Raw genomic sequence first — 20,482 nt, 5'->3', positions numbered from 1 at the left:
ATTATACAACATGAGTATGTTGTATAATTTTTGGGTTAATTTTTTTTTTTTTTTTTACTGAGTAGTAGAAAGTTTTAACAATTCAAGAATAAATATAAAAAACAAAATTAAACAATAAAATATTTTAAAGTAATATAACAAGAAAATCATAAGTATTGTACCGTTCATTTTCGCCATATATACTTGTTTTACCATTCTTTCATCATCCATCCGTTCTACATGATTAAACCATCTCAGAGACCCTTTTTAATGTTATCAATATACTTAACTCAGATTTACACTCTCGCCCGATTTCATCATTCGTAACCCTATCATACATTGATTTCCACACATTCGTCTAAGAGATTTCAACCGCGATTTCAACTTCCTCTGCCAGTTCCATGTTTCACTTCCATACACAAGTGTTAGAACAAAAACTCCGTTGTGCACTGCCAGTTTAGTTTCAATAGACATATTTTAGCGATTACTGTTCTTAATGCGCCGTTCATTTTGTTGCCCGCATTCAATCTCTGCTCTAATATAAAATCTTAGTCTGTGTTCGAGCGGATGAAGAACACAGTTGTGTGTGAAACAAAACTAAAACCCTGGACGAGTGTTTTCAAATCGATGGTTGCTCTCTGGTATAAATCCTGAAAAACGAAATTGAACGAAGGTTAGTCCACCTCGTAATGTAGTGTTGGGCGCATTCGCCTACCGTTCTTGCGGTTCTGGATTCAATTCCCGGAATGTTGGTTATGAACTATTGGATTTATTTTATTTTTATTTATTTTTAGTTCACAAACAGTAAAAGATATCACAATATAAATACAGTTTATAAAATAAAAAATAAGAACACTAAACATCTTTCACCAATTATATGTGAACACCAATAGTCACAAAAAAAAATAAAAAAATTGTATATACACCAAAATTTAGTTTTCATTATATGTTATTAAAGCAGTTTATTAGAATTTATATAAGATTAATTTTAATTTAATTTAATTTAAGATAGGTGCAATTTATACAATCGAATATAATTTTACTAGATTATTAATAAAGTTTCGTAGTAGTAATAAGTTTTTGTTAAATGTATATCAATAAATTATAGTAAAAATAGTCACAATAAAATAACTTAAATAAAAACAATGCGTACTCTTATTTAGTGTATCCGTTTTATTATTTTTGTACATGTTAGTTAGTGTGAGTATATATATTTAGGGTGTGTGAGGGTGTGTGCATATGTGTGAGTGTGTGAGTATTTCTAAACTATTTCTAAACTCGACTCTGCAAAATTTCATTGTTCGTGGACTGGCACCTGGAACTTTAGACCGATCACCTTCCATGTAATAAAATTGATCTAGATGCGCCGCAGTTGAAGTTTTGATGCAGTGCCCTGTAACGCGGCCTCCGTGGTGTAGTAGTCAAGACGCTTGACTCACGCACGGAAGGTTCCGGGTTCGATTCCCGGTGAGAACACAAAAATTAATTTCTCAAGCCTGGTTGTTCTGTAATGTAATTCACCACTGTAATTGGGCCTCCTGGCCTGTTGTGGTGCAAAAAAATGAAATGAAAAAAAAAAAAACGCAAATCATTTTTTTAGTACTACATTTCTAGCAGATGTTAGTTTATGTCTCAAAGTTATCTCAAGTGGTACAATTAATTTGACTTTTTCAACCATTAACATAACTATCCAATTATACTCCAAAGCCAAGTGGGTACATAAATGCAATATGGGTATGAATTCAAGGGTCATATGACACCAAACATGTATATTTTTTAAATGATGCGGTTACAATTGAACGTAGGCATACAGAAAGCAGCCGGTTCTATATAATATTGATGCTGTCGGGTACAGAAAGCTCAATTCTACTACTACTACTACTACCATCACGCCATTTCCTCGTAGGGGTAGGCAGAGAGAATGAACCGCCACACACGTCTATCCTAGCATACAATCCTAGCCTCTTCCACATTCATACATCTTGTCATACATGCCCTTCGGTTCTGTCTACTTTTGACATGACCAGACTTAAGATTTTGGTTTATCTGATCATGCCACGTCTTCCTTGGTAGTCCTCGTTTCACGTTGCCGTTCATCTCGTTGCCGTTCGTCTCAATTCTAGGTTCTACTAAAAACAGCCAGGCAGCCTTTCATACAACCTCTAATAATCACCTTTCGAAAATAGTATTAAACACAAAACAGCATTTATCTTTCATAAAACACCCTCAGCAATAAAATCTTATGGTTTAGATGCCGATGGGAAAATTAATGCCTCCAGAAATCTAGTTCGTCATCATCTTCATCATTCCATGTCCGCTCCCTAGTTGGAGCAAATAGTGTCCACGAAGATCCTCCAGGCCTCTCTGTCGGCTGCCAGCTCCTGTGCATTCTCCCAAGTCAGGTTTGCGTCTCGCAGTTCTGACGTAAACTGCCGACAAACAGTCAGCGGTGGACGTACAGGACGTCGAAAACCTGACGCCTTGTAGAATAGGCAAGCGTGGTCGGGGCTCTCAGGAGGCATCCGCAGTACATGGCAAAGCCAACCGTATTGCCTCCGCTTGATGACAGTTGTCACCGGAGTTTGCTGCGTCCGTTCTCTTATTACTTCATTCCGCACAATGTCAAACCACCGCACACCTAAGATTCTTCTGAGACACCTTTTCTCAAAACTCAGTATTTTGGTGTTATGGGCCATAGTGAGGTGATATAGAGGAGATAGGAGACCTCTTTGGATATAGAGGAGAATAGGTGTGATGCAGGCGTTATATAAGCGGCATTTGGTTTTCACTGACTAAATATCATATCTCCAGTGAGCCTTCATACTGTTGAATGTAGCCCCTGCTAATTCCTAGCAGAATTCCCAGTTCTTTTTAAAAGCTGCCATTTTCCGTAAAATCGGCATGGGACACCCCAGTGAGGGAACATATTCTGTATGAAAAAAAGAATTCAAACAATGTAAAAGTATAAATAAATAAATATACTCCCAGGTATTTTAAACTCTCGACCCTTTCGATGATTTTGTTTGACAGGTTTGAAATCTAGTTCTATTAAATAAATTTAAAGTGGATAAATACTAAAGTATTTTAATTTTTAAATTCATTAATAAAAGAAAACTGTAGTAAAAAAACATGTTTTAAAACAAAATTTCACCTGATATGTTCAAAGTTTGAATGAAACCTTATTCAAGGAAATCCAGAAATTAATACTTAATAAAATTATTTTTTAAGTTATCATAACAAATTAATTAAGTGATCTACCCGATAAAGTACCCTAATATAAGCATAAAATATTATTACACAATGTTTTGAGTATGTCCGAATGTTTGCAGACAGGATCTATATCTAAATTTGCTGCAACAGAGAGGAAAAACATTTATGAGAAGAAAATATGGAAGTCTAAATATTTACAGGGCGTATGACCTGTCATAGGCTGATTTAAGTGGCCACTTTGCACACTCTGTAACATTCACCATTCTGCCTATGTTTAAATATACGTGTGTGCAGTGGACACTTTAACCAGCCAATGACATGACATATGCCCTGTAAATGCCCAGACTTCCATATTCCCTTCTCATTAATGTTTTCCCTTATTTAGCAACAAATTAAGATAAAATATTATGTTCGATACATAATGACCTAACATACGAGTACTCATCTTAGGTTTGTGATCAGCCAGATTTTAAAAGTCATTAAAACTGGTCAAATACATAATTAAATTATTTTTTGTGGTACAAAAAAACGAATGTATGCATTATTTGTCATTTGTTAAAGTAAAAACCATTGCAACTGTTGTGAAGATTAGATTATTGACTCTTTTCACAGAAGTGCCTGGCTGCTTTCTGCATAACTACGTTCAATTTAAGGAGTTTTTTTAAACACATACATACGTCTCACATTATTAATATGTCAAAAATATTTTTAAAAAACTAAAAAAAAATATTGAAAAAGCATTTGTAACGTCAAAATAAATTGTTTTACTAAAGTCCGTCTCGTGGCTTAAATCGTCAGCGCATTTGCCTACCATGCAAGAGGTTTCAGGTTTGATTCCTGACATGGTCGGCTTGAAATATTTGAAATGTATTTTTACGTTAATCATCTTACATTCTTGTTAATATATTACAACAGAGATGAAGAACATTTAAGAAAAGGTAATACATAAGTCTAGGCATCTACAGGGCTTATGACCTGTCAATGGCTGGTTTAAGCGGCCACTTTACACACTGTGTAACATTCACCATTCTGCCTATATTTGAACATCTATATTCCTTCAATTCTTTCATCTGTAGATGTTTGAGAAGTTAAAGAGCTGAAACCTTTATTTATGCAGGTGAGATTCATCTAATTGAATTATTTCACCTACATACTAGGCAACGCCTGAAAAGTATATTTTTTCAATTTGTATACTTCTTCGTGGACCAGGTGGATTTATCAACAATATTTTGAGTTTGTCCAAATTTTTGTAGACAAGGACTGGATTCAACTCCCAAAATTTGGACATACTCAAAATATTGTTGTTACATTCTTGTAACAAAAATGATAAAGAAACGCTGCGGTTATATATATATATATATATATTTGGATAATTTATATAGCGCCATTTTTGTGAAAATCACCTCATACCAAAGCACAATTGTTTTTTTATTTATTCATATACAGACACATATTACGAAAAAATAATATTGTATCCCCAACTCTATGAGGCTAAGAGCCCTGTGTTAAGTTGGGATACAACAAAATTAAAAGTAGAAGCATGCGTATTTTTAAAGAATATTTATTTATTTATTTATTTATTTTTGCACCACAACAGGCCAGGAGGCCCAATTACAGTGGTGAATTACATCACAGAACACCCAGGCTTGAGAAAAATCACTTTTTAATTTTTGTGTTCTCACCGGGAATCGAACCCGGAACCTTTCATGTGTGAGTCAAGCGTCTTGACCACTACACCACGGAGGCTGCCATATTACAAATAAAAAATATTACCCTTACATAAATTTCAATAAACATCTGGGCAACACGCTTAATAGTACCATATCAAATAAATAAATCTAAATAAATAAATAAATCTAAATAAATAAATAAATCAATGCAATGTCTCGCAGCAGTCTCCTGTAATGGTCTTTTCTCTGCTCTCAGACAAAACCCACACTTGTACACTTCTCCTGAAAAAAGCCTTCGTTTTGGATAACTTAATATGTTCATCCGGGACATTGAACTCTCTTGGGGCCACAAAGTGCGGACTTTTGATCTGAAACCTTTATTGATGTGGAATCCAATCCATGTCTACAAACATTTAAGCATACTCAAAATACCGTTCATTAAACTAATGTGTCTAAGACGAAGTAGTAGAAGGTGAAAAATGTATTGTACATTAATACATTGTATGTATATTTGGAACTGAATTCATTCTTTAAAAAATCTATTTTTAAAATGTATAAATTTCTTCAATCGCTAGGATTTTTAATAAAATCAGTCAATTATTTTCAAAGGCGAGCTATTATATCCGATTCGCAATGTCTTTCCTAAGTTTCGCGATAGAATGGACCTTTAAATCAATAACTATTATTTCCTTCAGAAGATGAAAGAGCTTAAAGCTACTGAAAAGGAAATTCAATCTGCCTTCCTCACTTTGAACAACTTAAAGAGGTCAGGATTACTGCACCCTGTAATAGGCATTACATTATTATCAATGTTCATTCGTCCGTTAGTAATTTTTTTTGCCTCCTCAATCCTATTAATAATTTACCGAATTTGAAGTATTCAAAGTTCGTTACAATTTTATTCGGATTCGACATAAAATCGAATCGTAATTAATCGATCGATTTGATCATCAAATTTTTCATATATACATGATAATGATTGTAACAAACATGTTTACGATTAAACAAAATAAAATTGATGGAATCAAATCAGATTCAAGATTTCCAGCGTGGCCAAAAAAAACAAGAATAGGTACTTAATAAACGATAACAACATTTAAAACTAAGCATTCTTAGCTTGCTCAATAAATTTTACAAGAGTATTCACAAACATATATGAATATAAATTTATTTTGGCTAGTTCATCAGCTCGTTCGTTTCCGATTTCTCCAGCATGTGCTTGGATCCAATAAAATTTGATGCGCATAATATTATTTTATGTATTTAACTTTTGGGCATTTGAGTGCCTGGAGCATAGACATACTGTCATGGATTCATGGAACAGTAAAGTTGTCGAATATTGCACGAATATTGCAATCGAACATTTACAGAATTGCCCTTTACCGATGCCGAGTTATTTTTTAATTATAATTAAATGTTAATATAATTATACATTTTTACAGTGTTAACATTTCAATTTTCATATTTTTACTAAAACTGAAATCCCACTAAGCCACTTTCTGTAGCTTGTTGGTGAGGTGATTAAAGTAATTATTAAAAATAAATTTATATATTATTATTTGTATAAACATGTTTATTCTGATCTTTCCGGCTGTTAATTTTTTTATGTTATTCATTGTTTTTATAAATGTAAATAATATTATTAAGTCAGTATAAATATAATCTTCACCAACAAGCTACAAAAAGTGGCTTGGTGGGATTTTAGTTTTAGTAAAAATATAACAAGTGAAATTTTTTTAAATTGTAAAAATGTATAATTATGCTATCAAATCAAATTGTTAATATTTTTTTTCTATTAGTTATTTTCGTAGTCGTTGATATTTTTCGAAATTCAAAATGAACGTGAGAGAAATACGAGGCGTATCCAGAAAGTAAGAGTACTGTTTAGCTCTCGTTATGCGATATTTTTTGTCCGTAAGGTAGCAACATTAATTGGTAGTAGGTCTCCTGAACACAACGAGCACCGGCGACTCTCGTTAGTACCACAACTTGCCTCGTAGTGACAAAACGTTTCCTTGAAAGATGTCAATAAAAAATACCGCCAAGTGCGAGGTGCAGGTTCTTTCTCGTGGAAGGAAAAACCCCGACTGAAATTTTTGCACGGCTGCACGGCTGCTTTTTGCATCAAAGCTAATTATGTGGTATGCCTCGTTTTATGCGTTAAGCCAGAAATACGGATACGATTTGGTTCGATCAATTTTATTTTCTATATTTGTTTGTATGAAATAACGTATTCCACACATTTCTTCTTTTGTTTATGATTTATTTGGAAAAAAAATTAAGAAACAATTTTTTTAAATTTTATGAAAGAAAACAACAAAAAAATGAAAAGAGGAAAACGAGATAAAATAAATAAAATAAAATCAATAAAACCTTGCAAAATCAAATGCAAAACAAAAACTACTTTTGATGTTACAAAATTCATGGACAAAATGTTTTTTAAAATTTTTTATTCATTAAGTAAAGCAATAAAATATCGCCAAAAAAATTGTATTAAATTATTTCCTGTAACTCATGACTTCTGTTTTGCAATGCAGGTACTCCTGCTAAACTGCGGTGTACGCACACTAGATTCCAAGCACATGCATTGAAATCGTAAGATGCTTAAATTAAAATTTTAAAACGTGCGCGTACTTTATTTAATTGTTATAATTATATCGTACTTGTTTGGCTGTTGCAGATTTAAAAAAATGTCGAGACTTGGAATCTAAATCGAATGCCATTTACCCGTTCAGAATCATTTAACTGCCCTTTCAAGCCCATCGCCCCTTATTATTAATTTAATAAAATTAGCTAAAAATAACAGCATAAATACAAACGATGGCTTTGAAGATCTTTATTTCCACTTCGTCTTAATTGTCCATCTGTTTATTCTTATTTTATCAAAAGTTCCCTTCCACTATATCAATATAAGAATCATCATCAAATGTTTTAGAGAGATCGAGATAAATTATGTCTATAATAAATTTTCTCAAATTTGATTGAATTCTTTCTTTCCTCTCTTGAATTATTCAACGGCTGAAATAGAACTCTGACTTATTGTATTAAGAATAGCCTATTCTATAGAGACTAGATATACACCAATCAAATAGTTGAGAGTTAAAAACATTGCAGACAGAAAGCTTCCCAGTTGTGCTTTTGTTTGCTCACTGGCTACTGGCGTCTGAGCTTTTGTTTTAGACACGCCATTTATTTTCCATTGTTTTGTAGTGCTACTACCGCAGAAAATTTATACTAATGGGTTTTAATTTGTTGTTCTTACTTCTTTCTTTCAATAGCGGTTGTATATTTTATAAATATAGTAAATAGCGAAGTTTTCATTTTTGCCAGTTGTATCAACTTTTTACGATACAAAAGACTTTAAATGCATTAAATAAAATAAATAAAACAACTTTGTTTTTAAACACTAATGTTTCAAAGCAAACAAGCTTCTTTGTCAAGGTTTACGTAACTAATGAATTGGTTCCTTTTTATTTTATTTCTATCATGTTCACTAAATACTACACGTGGACCCAATAAATCAAGTGGTTTTTTCTTACACGGGTGGTTACAGGAGAGGCTTTGAAACCGGTCGGTGCAAAATAAAAATTAGTAGTTAAAAGCAAAGTTGTTTTATTTATTTCATTATAATGAATAACCACAAAGTTAGCGCTTCAAACATAAACTTTATACTTTAATATGTGTTTAACAACATCGAATTTCTTTGACGGGCGGACATAAAAGTATGTATAACTGCAAAAGTGTAATTTTTCAGAAAAGCAAAAAAACGTTAAATTAACCTAACTATTTAGCTACAGAACCCATATTTTGCGAAATGGGTTATTATTTACAGTTCATTTAATTTGTGTACAAATAATAGAAATATGAACCACTAAAGATAAGACATAAATAAGTCTACTTATACTCCTAGAACTAACTTATACTATTTTTACCACTCAATTAATCAACAATATTTTGAGCTTGTCCAAATTCTTCTAAACAAGGAGTGGATTCAATTCCCCGGGGAGATAAAAAGATTTTAAAGAAGGAAATATAGAAGTCTAGGCATCTACATGGCTTATGACCTGTCATTGCCACTTAAACCAGCCAATGACAGGTCATAAATCATGAAGATGCCTAGACTTCAATATGAACTTCTCTAAAATCTTCTACATCTCTGTTTTAACAACTTAATTAATGATAGAAATGAGTTTACTTATATTGAAACTATCTTGTACTATTTGTGCCACTGGAAATAAGACGCACATGCGCATACTTATTTTATTAAAACCAACGCTAAATAGGCACAAAGTTGTTAATTTATGTTTTGAGTAATCGGATAAGTGTATTGTTGAATTAAAAAGTCTGAGTGAAGATCTTTGCGACATCCCATCGGTGATAGGTAATAAAGAACTCACACGAGAGGTAGTATCATACATGGTCAATATAGTGCAGGCAATTGGTAAAATAAACAAAAGTAGGGAACAAAATGTCGAAGACTCTTCTAGTGGAACGGAAGGGCTGTTGACAACTGTCAACTGGCCGGCTTCTCTTGAAGATTTGTAAGGGGTTTCCTCTCCACATGAGCTAATGCTGAGAAGTTCCTGATTGGCCCACCATTAGAATATCCTTCCTGAAACCCAAACTGTTAAGCTGAAATAAAGTAATATAATAGCAGAAAAATCCTCTTTCTGAAATATAAACTGTAATGCAACTCCAATATAATATAATAAAATAAAGTTTATTGGTAATACCACTGATGCAGGGCAAGCATACAAAAGGAACATTTTCTCATATAAATCGCAAAATAAAGAAATTGTCGTTATGCTATCATGTCCGCACATCAAAGATTTATCTCATTATTGTTAATTATTTATTCATTTTACTAACTAACTATGGCTTTTAGACTGTATGGATATTTTTATAGTGCCATTTTTTTACAATCATTACAAGGGCTGTGCAATAAATATTCTAACCCGTCTACAGAGCGCATGAGCTTTCGGGATTCTAGTTCCTCATTTTCAAATTTGGTAAATTCGTAAACAAACAATGTACATGTGTATAATAAAATACATAAAAGTACGATACTCGCGAGTGGGTGGTGTATGTACAAAAAATATGCGTAAAGCAATAAAACATTATGGTGCTTATAAAAAGAAAATCCAAACATTCCTCCGTAACGTGTAATGCGTGTTACGACATATTTACGATTAGACTCGAAAGCTTCTTTTAGCAGTAAAACAAACGATGTTATGAATATTAATGGTATCCAAACCCCGTATGAACCTTTTACTGTATTGCATTTATACTGTTGTTTCATCGTACATAATATATACAAATACAAATACAAATACAAATCATGTAATTGCATATCTTCAGCTGTACGTTTTCAGCATTATTAATGAAACACATTTATTTCTAGTATCGTGTTTCAAACAAAATAATTTACAGCTTTCTTTGAAATGTAGTCTTTGGTGCACACACAAACCACGGTGTTTATTTTCCTCCACGTGCCTTTAATCGAAATATTATTTTCAGGTAGAACGGCATTGTGCATCGCAGCGTACATAAATGCTGGTCCCGTGGTAGTGTTAACCCGAATTCATACGATCGTAAAGAATTACACGGCACGATAAAATTGCGTATGGTCGGTTGATTTTTATTGTATTTTTTTATATTTATTTGTGTTTAAAGCTTTTACTTTGTGGTCGAACATTTAAACTAATGTTACAATATTTGAGTTTGTCCGAATGTTTGTAGACAAAAGACTGGATTTCACCCCCTCGGGAGTCATTAAGATTAACAAATTACAACAGGGATGGAGAATACCTTAAAAAGGTAATATGGAAGTCTAGGCATTTACAGGGCTTATGACCTGTCATTGGCTGGTTTAAGTGGCCACTTTACGCACTGTGTAAGAAGTTTAAAAATTGGAAAATTGTTTTCAGTTGTAAAAAACGAAACAAAAAAGAGTACTTCAGGTAAGAGCCCGCGTTTGTAATCTTCGTTATTTGGGTGAATTTTTTTATATTTTTTTTATTGAAATAAGCGACACTTAGTGCCTTTGACATATTAGTTGCAAATACAATTAAATATACATACATGTAAGCATAATTTTAAGTAATACAGAGCATTTAAAACAATATTATTAATTAACAAATTAAGAAAGTCTAAAAAGGATTAACTATATAAAAGAATAAAATATTACCAGTTATAGAATTATCAATAAAAAAAGATAATTTGGTATTAGAAATCCTTTGAAACAGTTAAAAAAAATTAAGAAAACAATTTTGAATAACATTGAACGAAAAAATAAAAAAAATACATGTATTATTATTTAAAACTAATACTTAAGTAAATAGTATATATTTATGTTTAAAAATATTTAATGATGTAAAAAAAATGATGAAGAGAAATATTTTGTACTTATAAATTAATTCAAGAAAAGAAACGAAAAAAGAAAAAAAAAGAAGTTTAAAACAATTCTTAACAATATTAACAAATAGTTACGAGTACCTAGAACTATTACCAATAAAATACAGGAGAAGAGCCGTTTTTATATGTACTAAATTTCATGTGAAATGAGTCATCAACGTCCTGGTACTCATTGCCTAGGGAGTGAAGTCTATTGATGACTGCATTTTTACCATATGATGTCGAAGTATTGTTCCCACAGTATTGGTAGGTTTTCCGAGTTGTCCTTTTCGGTACATCAAAATTAATTAGTGATAAAATTGCAGGGGTGTCAAACATAAAATGGATTATTTTATATAAATTTAATAAATCAGTTATAACTCTCCTATCGCTTAGTCTTAATAATTTCAAAATAAACAGTAACAAATTAGATTTTAAAAATGCAATACCAACACCTAATTTCAAATTAATAAATTCAACTAATTGATGAAAACCTTCGTAGTTCAGTAACTTAATATGCTAATTCACGGAAACCCTTCGGAGTGGGAAATTGATAAAACCGCATGAGAGGAGCTAAAACGGCCACGGCCCCGGCAGGAACCAGATCCAAACATGAACCAAGTCCTAACAAGGGCCACACAATGAAGTTCCTATTGTGTTACAGGATCAATGCCCGTGGCCTATAATTAACGCGAAAGGCCACCGAACCCTCGCTTCTTGTGCAATATCGATCAAATGAGTTATTTGTCGAGTACCACTTGCTTTTTATACAAACCAAATAATGACAGCACACGCGCATTTATTGCGCTAGTCAAAGTGACAATCGAACTGTAAAATGACAAAAGTCAAAGCCTGCGTTGACAAAAATCACATTTTCAAATATCGTCAACTCTTAAAAACAATATTAACATACGTAAATTGAGCAAACTGAACACTTTGAAAAATAAAAATAATTAGGAAATTCAGTGTTTTTTTTTTTTATCAAATCATTTTTTTTTATGAAATATTTTCATTACCATTCCCTTTCCGCACCTAATGGTGCATAGGGCACTGCATTGTTACACCAATCTCAGCGTATCTTGATCATTTTTGTTACATGAAGGTAAGATGATCAGTCTTACGCTTCAGGTTCTAGTCCAGGGAATATGAAATATTCTAGTGTGAAAACACGCTTTTAAATAAAAAATTTATATAAACCATGTCGGGAATCGAACCCGAGACCTCTTGCATGGTAGGCAAACGCGCTGACCATTACACCACGAGGCTGACTATTAAATAATTTCATGTATCGTATTATCATCGCTAGGTTTTTATCATCGCTGTTGGTTTTGCTGATATATAAAAATATGACTCCATATTGTAAAAATACAATAATTATTATATACACACAATACGAGGCTAGCACTACGTGAAAGCTTGTCAATACCGAGGTATGTTAACAAGTATGGCCAAAAAACACTTCATTATACAATTATTAAAAAAAAAAAAAAAAATCCTAAGTAGATCGTAAAAGAAAATGTTGATAAAACTTTTAAGGAAAAAATAATGAAATAGCTCATATGTAACAAGGCTTTATATTGATTATTATTTTATGTTAACAATCATGTGTTTAATTTTTTGTATTTAACTTTTGTGTAAAAATACGTATGCTTTTAGTTCTTAAAAATGTTTACATTACTTTTTAAAATCATATAATTTCTCTAACGTTTTTCTTTGTAAAGGAAAAATAAGAAACCTGCTGACAAGCCGGTTTAGTGGGTTTCATTATTTTTCTTTTATATTTTTTCTGTTTATGTTTATACAGTGCCATCTTCGTGAAAAGCATCTCAAAGGTGCTGTACAGTAAATGAATATCCCAGCACGTCTTGGAGTTACAGAGCGCGTGGATGGTTGGGATTCTAAGTCCTCGTTTCCAATTATTATCTATTTCATTATTTTATAACAGATAGATCTTGATTACAGCACGTCTTGCAGTTACAGAGCGCATGGACAGTAAGAAATGTAGCCCAAATTTCCGTTTTTTTTAGGAGTTAGATTACAAAAAGTATTGCAGTTACTGAGCGCATAAACGTGAAAACGTTGAATAAACTTAAATCTATCCCAACACATAACAACGCTTAATTTAATAGGTTGATTCTAAAAACTAGAAACTTCGCCGTACAATTAATTTCTCGAATTTTTATCGCGCGTAAGAAAACATTTTTTAGATCTAATTTCCCGTAGCACTGATCTTCCCTAATCAATAAATAAAAACGCATTAAAACATCATTGCGCTCATACTCGTTGTGGTCCTGTGGCTAGTGTCTCGGACTCACAGACAAAAGGTCCGTGGTTCGAATCCTACTCTACTGGATTCCATTTTCGAATACTGTTGAAAATGGCCCTGAAAATGAAATATTTGAGTAAATCATAAAAACGCTTTTTTTTATTATTTTAAATGTCGGTTAATATCAGTCGATATAAAAAAGTTGATAAAATTGGAAGTACCTACGCATTTTTATTTATTTTAATAAAAGAGGATTCATTAAATTTATTTTTATTTAAATGGGTACGAATTTTGTTAAGACGCTCATAATAATGTCATAACCGGTTTATTTTCTGTTTTATCCACGTTGAGAACGATGCAGGTCTTTTATCGAATATCCATATATTTATATCTATGCTCGACATAGCAACATTACAAATAAAACACTTTGAATTTTACACCTAACCCACTGCATAAACATAAAAATCGTTCAAGCACATCATAACAAAAGAGTTTTGACCTGCCTGCAGCTTTAAAAGCTGTTTTGTTCACATTTAACTACCATTTTAAAACCAGTATTATTAAGAATCATTCAATTTTAAGTATTTTTCATACCCTTTTTAATTTGTAGTATATCACAATTTTAATTTTTCTGCTTTTGTAAATAATATTATAGTTTAAAATATAAAAAGGTATTCAAATATTTTTTTTAACTGTATGTCCTTAAATGAGTTTTTTTTTAGAAACTCCTTGGGAATATTGTATATAATTATGTATAATATGTTTTCAATTTAATAAAAAAAATATATTTTTTTTAAATCCATTTTTATTTATTTTTACTCTTACACACATCTAACAGTGTCAAAATCACTAAATTAGTACATCGATCGTAACATTATCCTTGATCGCTGCATGCAAATAAAATGACTTTGCTTCGTGCACCAGTCTAGGAAATCTATGAAAATTGTTGCAAAGTTCAGTCAAAAACCTGAATCTGACTCTGATACAAAATAGAAAAATCTTATCACGATACGAATAACATTTTTATTTTTAAGCTGAAGAATGAAAAAATTGCATGGCTAAAATATATTTTTTAGTGGTGTTTTTTGTCTACAGAAATTACTGAAAGTAGGAATCTTATTGGACTGTAAATTACATGTTTCTCTTGTAATTTGGACTGAATATAATATGAGTAATATGTACCTTGTGGAAAAAAAATAACTAACGAGAAACGCGAGTATTCCTGTAAATAGTGTTTACAGTCCTAGTCGGGATTAAGGATTACGAAGCTTTATAAAAGGTGTCCTGTGTCCTGCCGTGTTTCAAAATCGTCTACACGTGTTACTTAAATATTTCCCTATTTATTTTTTAAGCATTTTCATTTAGATGCCATGCCATGTCTTTCTCGGTCTTCCTCGATTTCGGCATCCATTAACATTCGCACCGAATACCTTTATAGTCGTTCTTTCGCCCATTCGCTCTACATGTCCAAACCAGCTCAGAGGAGCAATTATGAATTTTCTCCATCCCCTCGCTAGAGAGTGGTTAATTTGGGGATATTTATTTTTTTATACGACTAATGTTTGACTCATAAATGGCCACACTGAATCATCAGATTAAACATCAAAAAATATGAACACGTGAAATCAAACATGATGATTTTCATTTAGAACATTATTGAGACCCAAAACACTCAATTTGGTTGAATTGGCCAAACCGTATTAGTTTATTGTTTAATCATCAGTGTGGCCATTATATGAAGCAAAGTGTAGTCGCATTAAAAAAATCTAAAACTTCAAATTAATCACGAGAAGATCCAGAATACCACCACAGAACTCTTTTCTAGATTTTGTCGATATTGCTTATCTCAGCTTGCATAATTCACGAATCTCGACATTTATGCACTAATCGTATATAATTTTACCACGCATTCGCCAAAGATATCGCATTTCGACTGCATTCAGCCTACTTTTATCCTTGTTTTTCCAATTCCGCACTGTAATTTTCTAATACTAATTAACCACCATTAGTTTAAATTAAACGCATTGGTATAGAATAGAATCCCAACCGTCCATGCGCTCTGTAGCTGCAAGACGTGTTGGGATATTTATTTATTGTACAGCGCCCTTGAGGAGATTTTCACAAAAATGCCGCTTTATAAATTATCCAAACATTATTATTATTGTTATAGTTTTTCATTTTTATAGGCGTAAATTGTAGGGTTCTTCCAAAACTTACTATGAACCTAACTGTACCAAATGAACTTGTTCTTTATTTTTTACTATTTGAAGTAAGAAAATAATAAGACGCGGATGCAGACATAAAAGACATGACGAGTATTTTTATTTCCTAAAAAAAATATTCAGGTTTCCTTAATTTTTACATAAATAGTTCCTCTGTACGTGTGATGTCACTGAACTCCTTCTAAACGGCTTAACCGATTTACGTGTGGTTTTCAGAGAAATATAGATCTTTGCGCTGTGCGTGTTCGTTGATATTGAAAATCTTTAATCTAATGTGTAAAAAAGAAGTAAAGAGCATAAATGTTTTATTCTTCGATCTACCAGGGTTGCATTCGAAGAGAATGCATTGACAAAAAAATGAAAAGATTTTGTTTTTTGTGTAAAAAAAAATTTTTGTTTTTGAATGTTTACAAACATTATTTGTTTTTTGTGGACTTCAATCAGATTCTTTCTTAAATTCCTTATAATTTCTATCCATTTATTTCTTTTTACTGGATTTTTTGTAATACTCAAATAATATTAAAGTCAATACATTTTAAAAATCGTATTCCCACATAAGGACACCCCTCTGTTGGTGAGAAGACTGGAGTTTGACGTTTGCAAAAAGAATGCCATATTTGAAAAAATATATATTTTATGTTTTGGAATTCAACCATAAAAAAGTTACTTAAATTTAATATTTGAATATTATCAATTTTTACTTTTGGAATTTCATCTCAAACAAGTACCTAGGTACCTATTTATCAATTAAAGTCTTTTTCCAAGGCAAGCCAACGTTCGGGCAGGGCGACGTCTGTCGGGTGAGATAGTATACTATAAATATTGATAAAAAAAATTTTTTTTTCCAAAACTGTCTGACTCCGGGAAAGTCAGTTTTTTGGAAATAAATTTTTACGTCCACATCGAAAGTAGTTCATTTTGCAAAATAACTGATTTTTAAACTACAAAATCACCAAAAATTTGTGCGTTTTGGCAAAATGACATGTTAACAAGTTTTGCGTCCCCAAATCTACATGACGTGATAAAATACTCGATTGTCCATATTTTTGAAACAGTCAACTTTAGATAAAACTCATATAATTGTCATTTCTAAATAGATATAGTTAAACGTATATTTATGAAAATTAGTTATAATTAGGAGCTTACTGCGACAAGTGTTTTGTCATTTGGGTCAGCTATTTGTGGGACAAACAACTTGTGACTTCAGTTTGTCAGTGTCAACACTCACACATAATTACCATACCCTCTGTATTTTGTATTTGTACAATTCCTATCTTCTGACTCCGTTAAATGATTCTCAATATTTCTAAATTTACTATAGAGCTTCGTACATTGCTCTCTTCTAATGTTTGCCAACACTTTATAATAGAGAACCTTATTTTTCACAAACGATTCAAATTTGAAATTCGTATCTCGAATTTTTAGTGTTCATACTAATTGTATTTTCAATCAAAGTTTCTTTTAAAAAAAACTATGCTTTTGTTAACAGTTTGAATAAAGATTCTGGAAGATTTTTTTTTATCGACTTAAGTTTTACTAGTATGGGTGGATTAGTTCTCTGAAAACATTCCAACAAATATGGCAAAAGAACGCTGAAGTATTATAATATGATATTATACACCTAAAATACACGGTTTTTCAATACCAGACCGTGAACCTTCAGATGAACATTCCTCATGGTAAGTTTTAAAAAGAATCCTAATTAAATTTTTCCAAAAAGTTATTTAAAAAATATTTTGAAATGGAGTAAATCTTTTATTTCTCGGACTACCATCCCTTCCGTAAGCCAACCTCTACCCCTCTTCGACAAAAAAAAATGCGCTAAAAACGTATTTGACCAACGAAGCGATACGCACCGCACGCGGACAGGGGAAGCGGCTGGGTAGAAGAGGGGTAGGAGTTTGTGGAGGGACTGCTTGTCCGAGAATTTAAGGATTTATTACATTTTGAGGTTACTATTTTTTTTATGTATATTTTTTATGTAAATATAAGGATTTTATTACAAGCTTACCACGAGGAATGCTTCTCTGAAGTTTTGCAGTCTGGTCCTGAAAAACCGTGTATATACTATGCTTCCAATTTCCGAAATCAATTAAATGTTATAATAATTTCAAATGTGAAAGAGAGCTACATATATATTAAAATCCTAGCAATATCACGTATATTTTTATATGGATATTTTAAGGAATTTTTTTATGTTTATGTTGAGCATTAAAAAATAACACGTTTTGAATAAAACAGAATTCACCTAGTAGTAGTATTCATTAATATGTAAGAAATAAATATATCAAATTGAAATATGTATGTATTTACTGTACCTAAACTGTATATATATGCAATTCATTAGGGCTTTTAAATAAATAACTGCATATACAGAATTATTAAAAATAAATAGGCGAGCTTTGCAGATGTTTAATTGTGTAGCACATCGGTACTTATTAAACGATATTCAAGATTTGAAAAATGTTTGTAATCAAGGACAGGATTAATAATAATGATAATCACCCAAAAAATTTAAAAAATAATTAAGGAAAAAAATATTTTTTTGGCATTTTTGGCATGGCAAGTAGGTGAAATAATTCAGTCATTTCACTAACATCAACGTCAAGTTTCAACCCTTTAATTTCACAAAAAACCGGTGGAAGACTTGAAGAAATATGTTTTTTTTTAAATAAAGGCTGAATGGCAAATGTTACACAATCTGAAATGTAGTCACCCAATGACAGTTTATAAGCCCTGTGAACGCATAGACCTCTACATTTCCTTCTCAAAAATTGTATTTTTGTCTTTTGTAATATAGTCATGTTTAATCTTTGTATTATTTACATTTATAGATCCGGTAGTCTTTGTTCAGCATGCAGCGGTGTCCCTACATCCACGAGATGAAGGAACGACTTCTGGGGCAGCCCGTGGAGATGGTACCTCTGGAGCCCGTGTACTCCAACAAGGAGGTACTCGAGGTCACCCAGGACCCGCAGGTCGGGACCATAGTTAAGGTAAGCTCACTTTTCGCATTATTATGAAGTCAATAATTATCCTATCACTAATAAACAAATAAGTATAACCTACAAAATTTTACTTAATTCTAATTGGTTGCAAATTATGTGAGTATACATTGTTCAGGTATTGTTACAACTTCAACATCCTTTTTACCCACAACCACTGTTTACTCTCCACCTTAGTACCCTTTGATCATCCGCCACAATAAGACCTCGTGTAGTAAAGCACGCGTTTATTTTGTTGAACGTGTGCCGCATCATATACTTTGTTTCCACCAACCACCAGTGTTCAGCTCCAGATCGAGGGCCTGTTCTAGTGTTGGTGCCGCTCGCAATTGACCAGTCGGACCACCGCAATTCCATCAAGAACGAACCGGGTTAGTGTCACCCATTCTTAATCCATCTCATTCGTTGGGGTTGTGACCGATTGACACTGCATACCGCATATCGAGGATATCCACTTATTTCATTAAAATAAAAATACAGTCCACTCCACTAAATAATATCGTAGAAGCCCTAGGGCTTCGCCCTCCGCTATTTCTCACCCCGCATCCGCGTGGGAATTCGTTTTCCCACCACTAATGAACCAGTAAAGTTTTAAACTTAATTATATTATAGTGATACATTTTGAACAACAATAATAATACTCCTAGAAAAAAACAATACGTAGTGGTACGAAAGGTAATTTTAAAAAATTGAAAAAAGCATTCTGAAAGTATTATTATTTATATACATGTGTGCCATATAAATAATATTTTATACAAAATTAGTTTAAGAGTCTTCCTTAATAGGGAAACCTTATCTAAGGAGAACTGCACATACGTAATGAAAAGTTTTTTTATAAATTACGATTTAAAAAGCAAAATTACAAGTGATTAAAAAAACATAAATGTACAACGTTATTATCAGAACACGCATGTTTATACCTGTATGTCGTATGTGTTCTACTACAAGATTTAAAATAAAAATTAAAAATCTCAGTTACAAATAGATACAATAAAAGACGGGAAATTAATTATTCCCTTTCCACACATAATGGTGCATAGGGCACTGCATTGGTACGCATTGGTGTATTGTGCAGCGTATCTTGATCATTTTTGTTACATGAAGGAAAGATTATCATTTTTTCATTTAAATTATTTATTGACAATTCTTGATGGAATTCCATTGTAATGATGTAATAACTTATATTTACATATAAGTTATTAGTAAAAAAATACTTGGTACTTTCGCTTCAGGTTTCAGTCCAGGGACAATAAAAAGACTGGACTTTACTTATTTAATTATTGACATGAATTGTCCATGTCAATTGTCATTTTTTTATATATTTTTTTAAAGATTAAAAGTATTTAAGTTCTCATTATTTACTCAAATATTTTTATTTTCAGGCCATTTCCTAAAAGTCGTAAATAACTTGCGCTGGAAAAATAGAAATCGAGTTGTGGTAGAGTGCGATTTGAACCTGGGACCGTTGGTCCATGAATCCACAATACTACCACGGGACCACAACCCAGTTAGTCAGTTGTTAGTCCTAAGTATTTACCGTGTTAAATTTCAATTAGCCGTACATCGTTTATGTAAGCCTCTATTTTTGATATTGAAATTAATAATTTATATGTACTATGATGGATTTTTTTTCTTGATGTTTCTAGTATTTATTCTGCCAAAGGTGTTGTTAAGGTAAAGTTGTAGTCGTTATTAAATACCCATCCAAGCAGACGTAATGCGAGTTTACGCACCGTC

At 32.1% G+C, this 20,482-nt stretch overlaps 1 protein-coding gene across 7 annotated transcripts in view; it reads left to right on the top strand.

Annotated features, from left to right (window-relative positions):
• Positions 1–20,482, top strand: part of OtopLa (proton channel otopetrin-like a) — a 127,056-nt gene that overhangs the window by 50,257 nt on the left and 56,317 nt on the right. For all 7 annotated transcript variants that reach the window (XM_088228063.1, XM_088228055.1, XM_088228062.1 and 4 more), the window contains exon 2: positions 18,575–18,736. In XM_088228063.1, coding sequence (XP_088084189.1) covers positions 18,596–18,736 — 141 coding nt within the window. In that variant the 5' untranslated portion in view covers positions 18,575–18,595. The remainder of the gene's footprint in view (positions 1–18,574; positions 18,737–20,482) is intronic.

The sequence above is a fragment of the Micrasema longulum genome, unplaced genomic scaffold (genome assembly GCF_059751315.1).
Source record: "Micrasema longulum isolate JH-2025_06_02 unplaced genomic scaffold, ASM5975131v1 h1tg000559l, whole genome shotgun sequence".
Taxonomy (NCBI): domain Eukaryota; kingdom Metazoa; phylum Arthropoda; class Insecta; order Trichoptera; family Brachycentridae; genus Micrasema; species Micrasema longulum.
The sequence above is the reverse complement of the archived record's forward strand: the minus strand, read 5'-3'. Positions and strand labels throughout refer to the sequence as shown.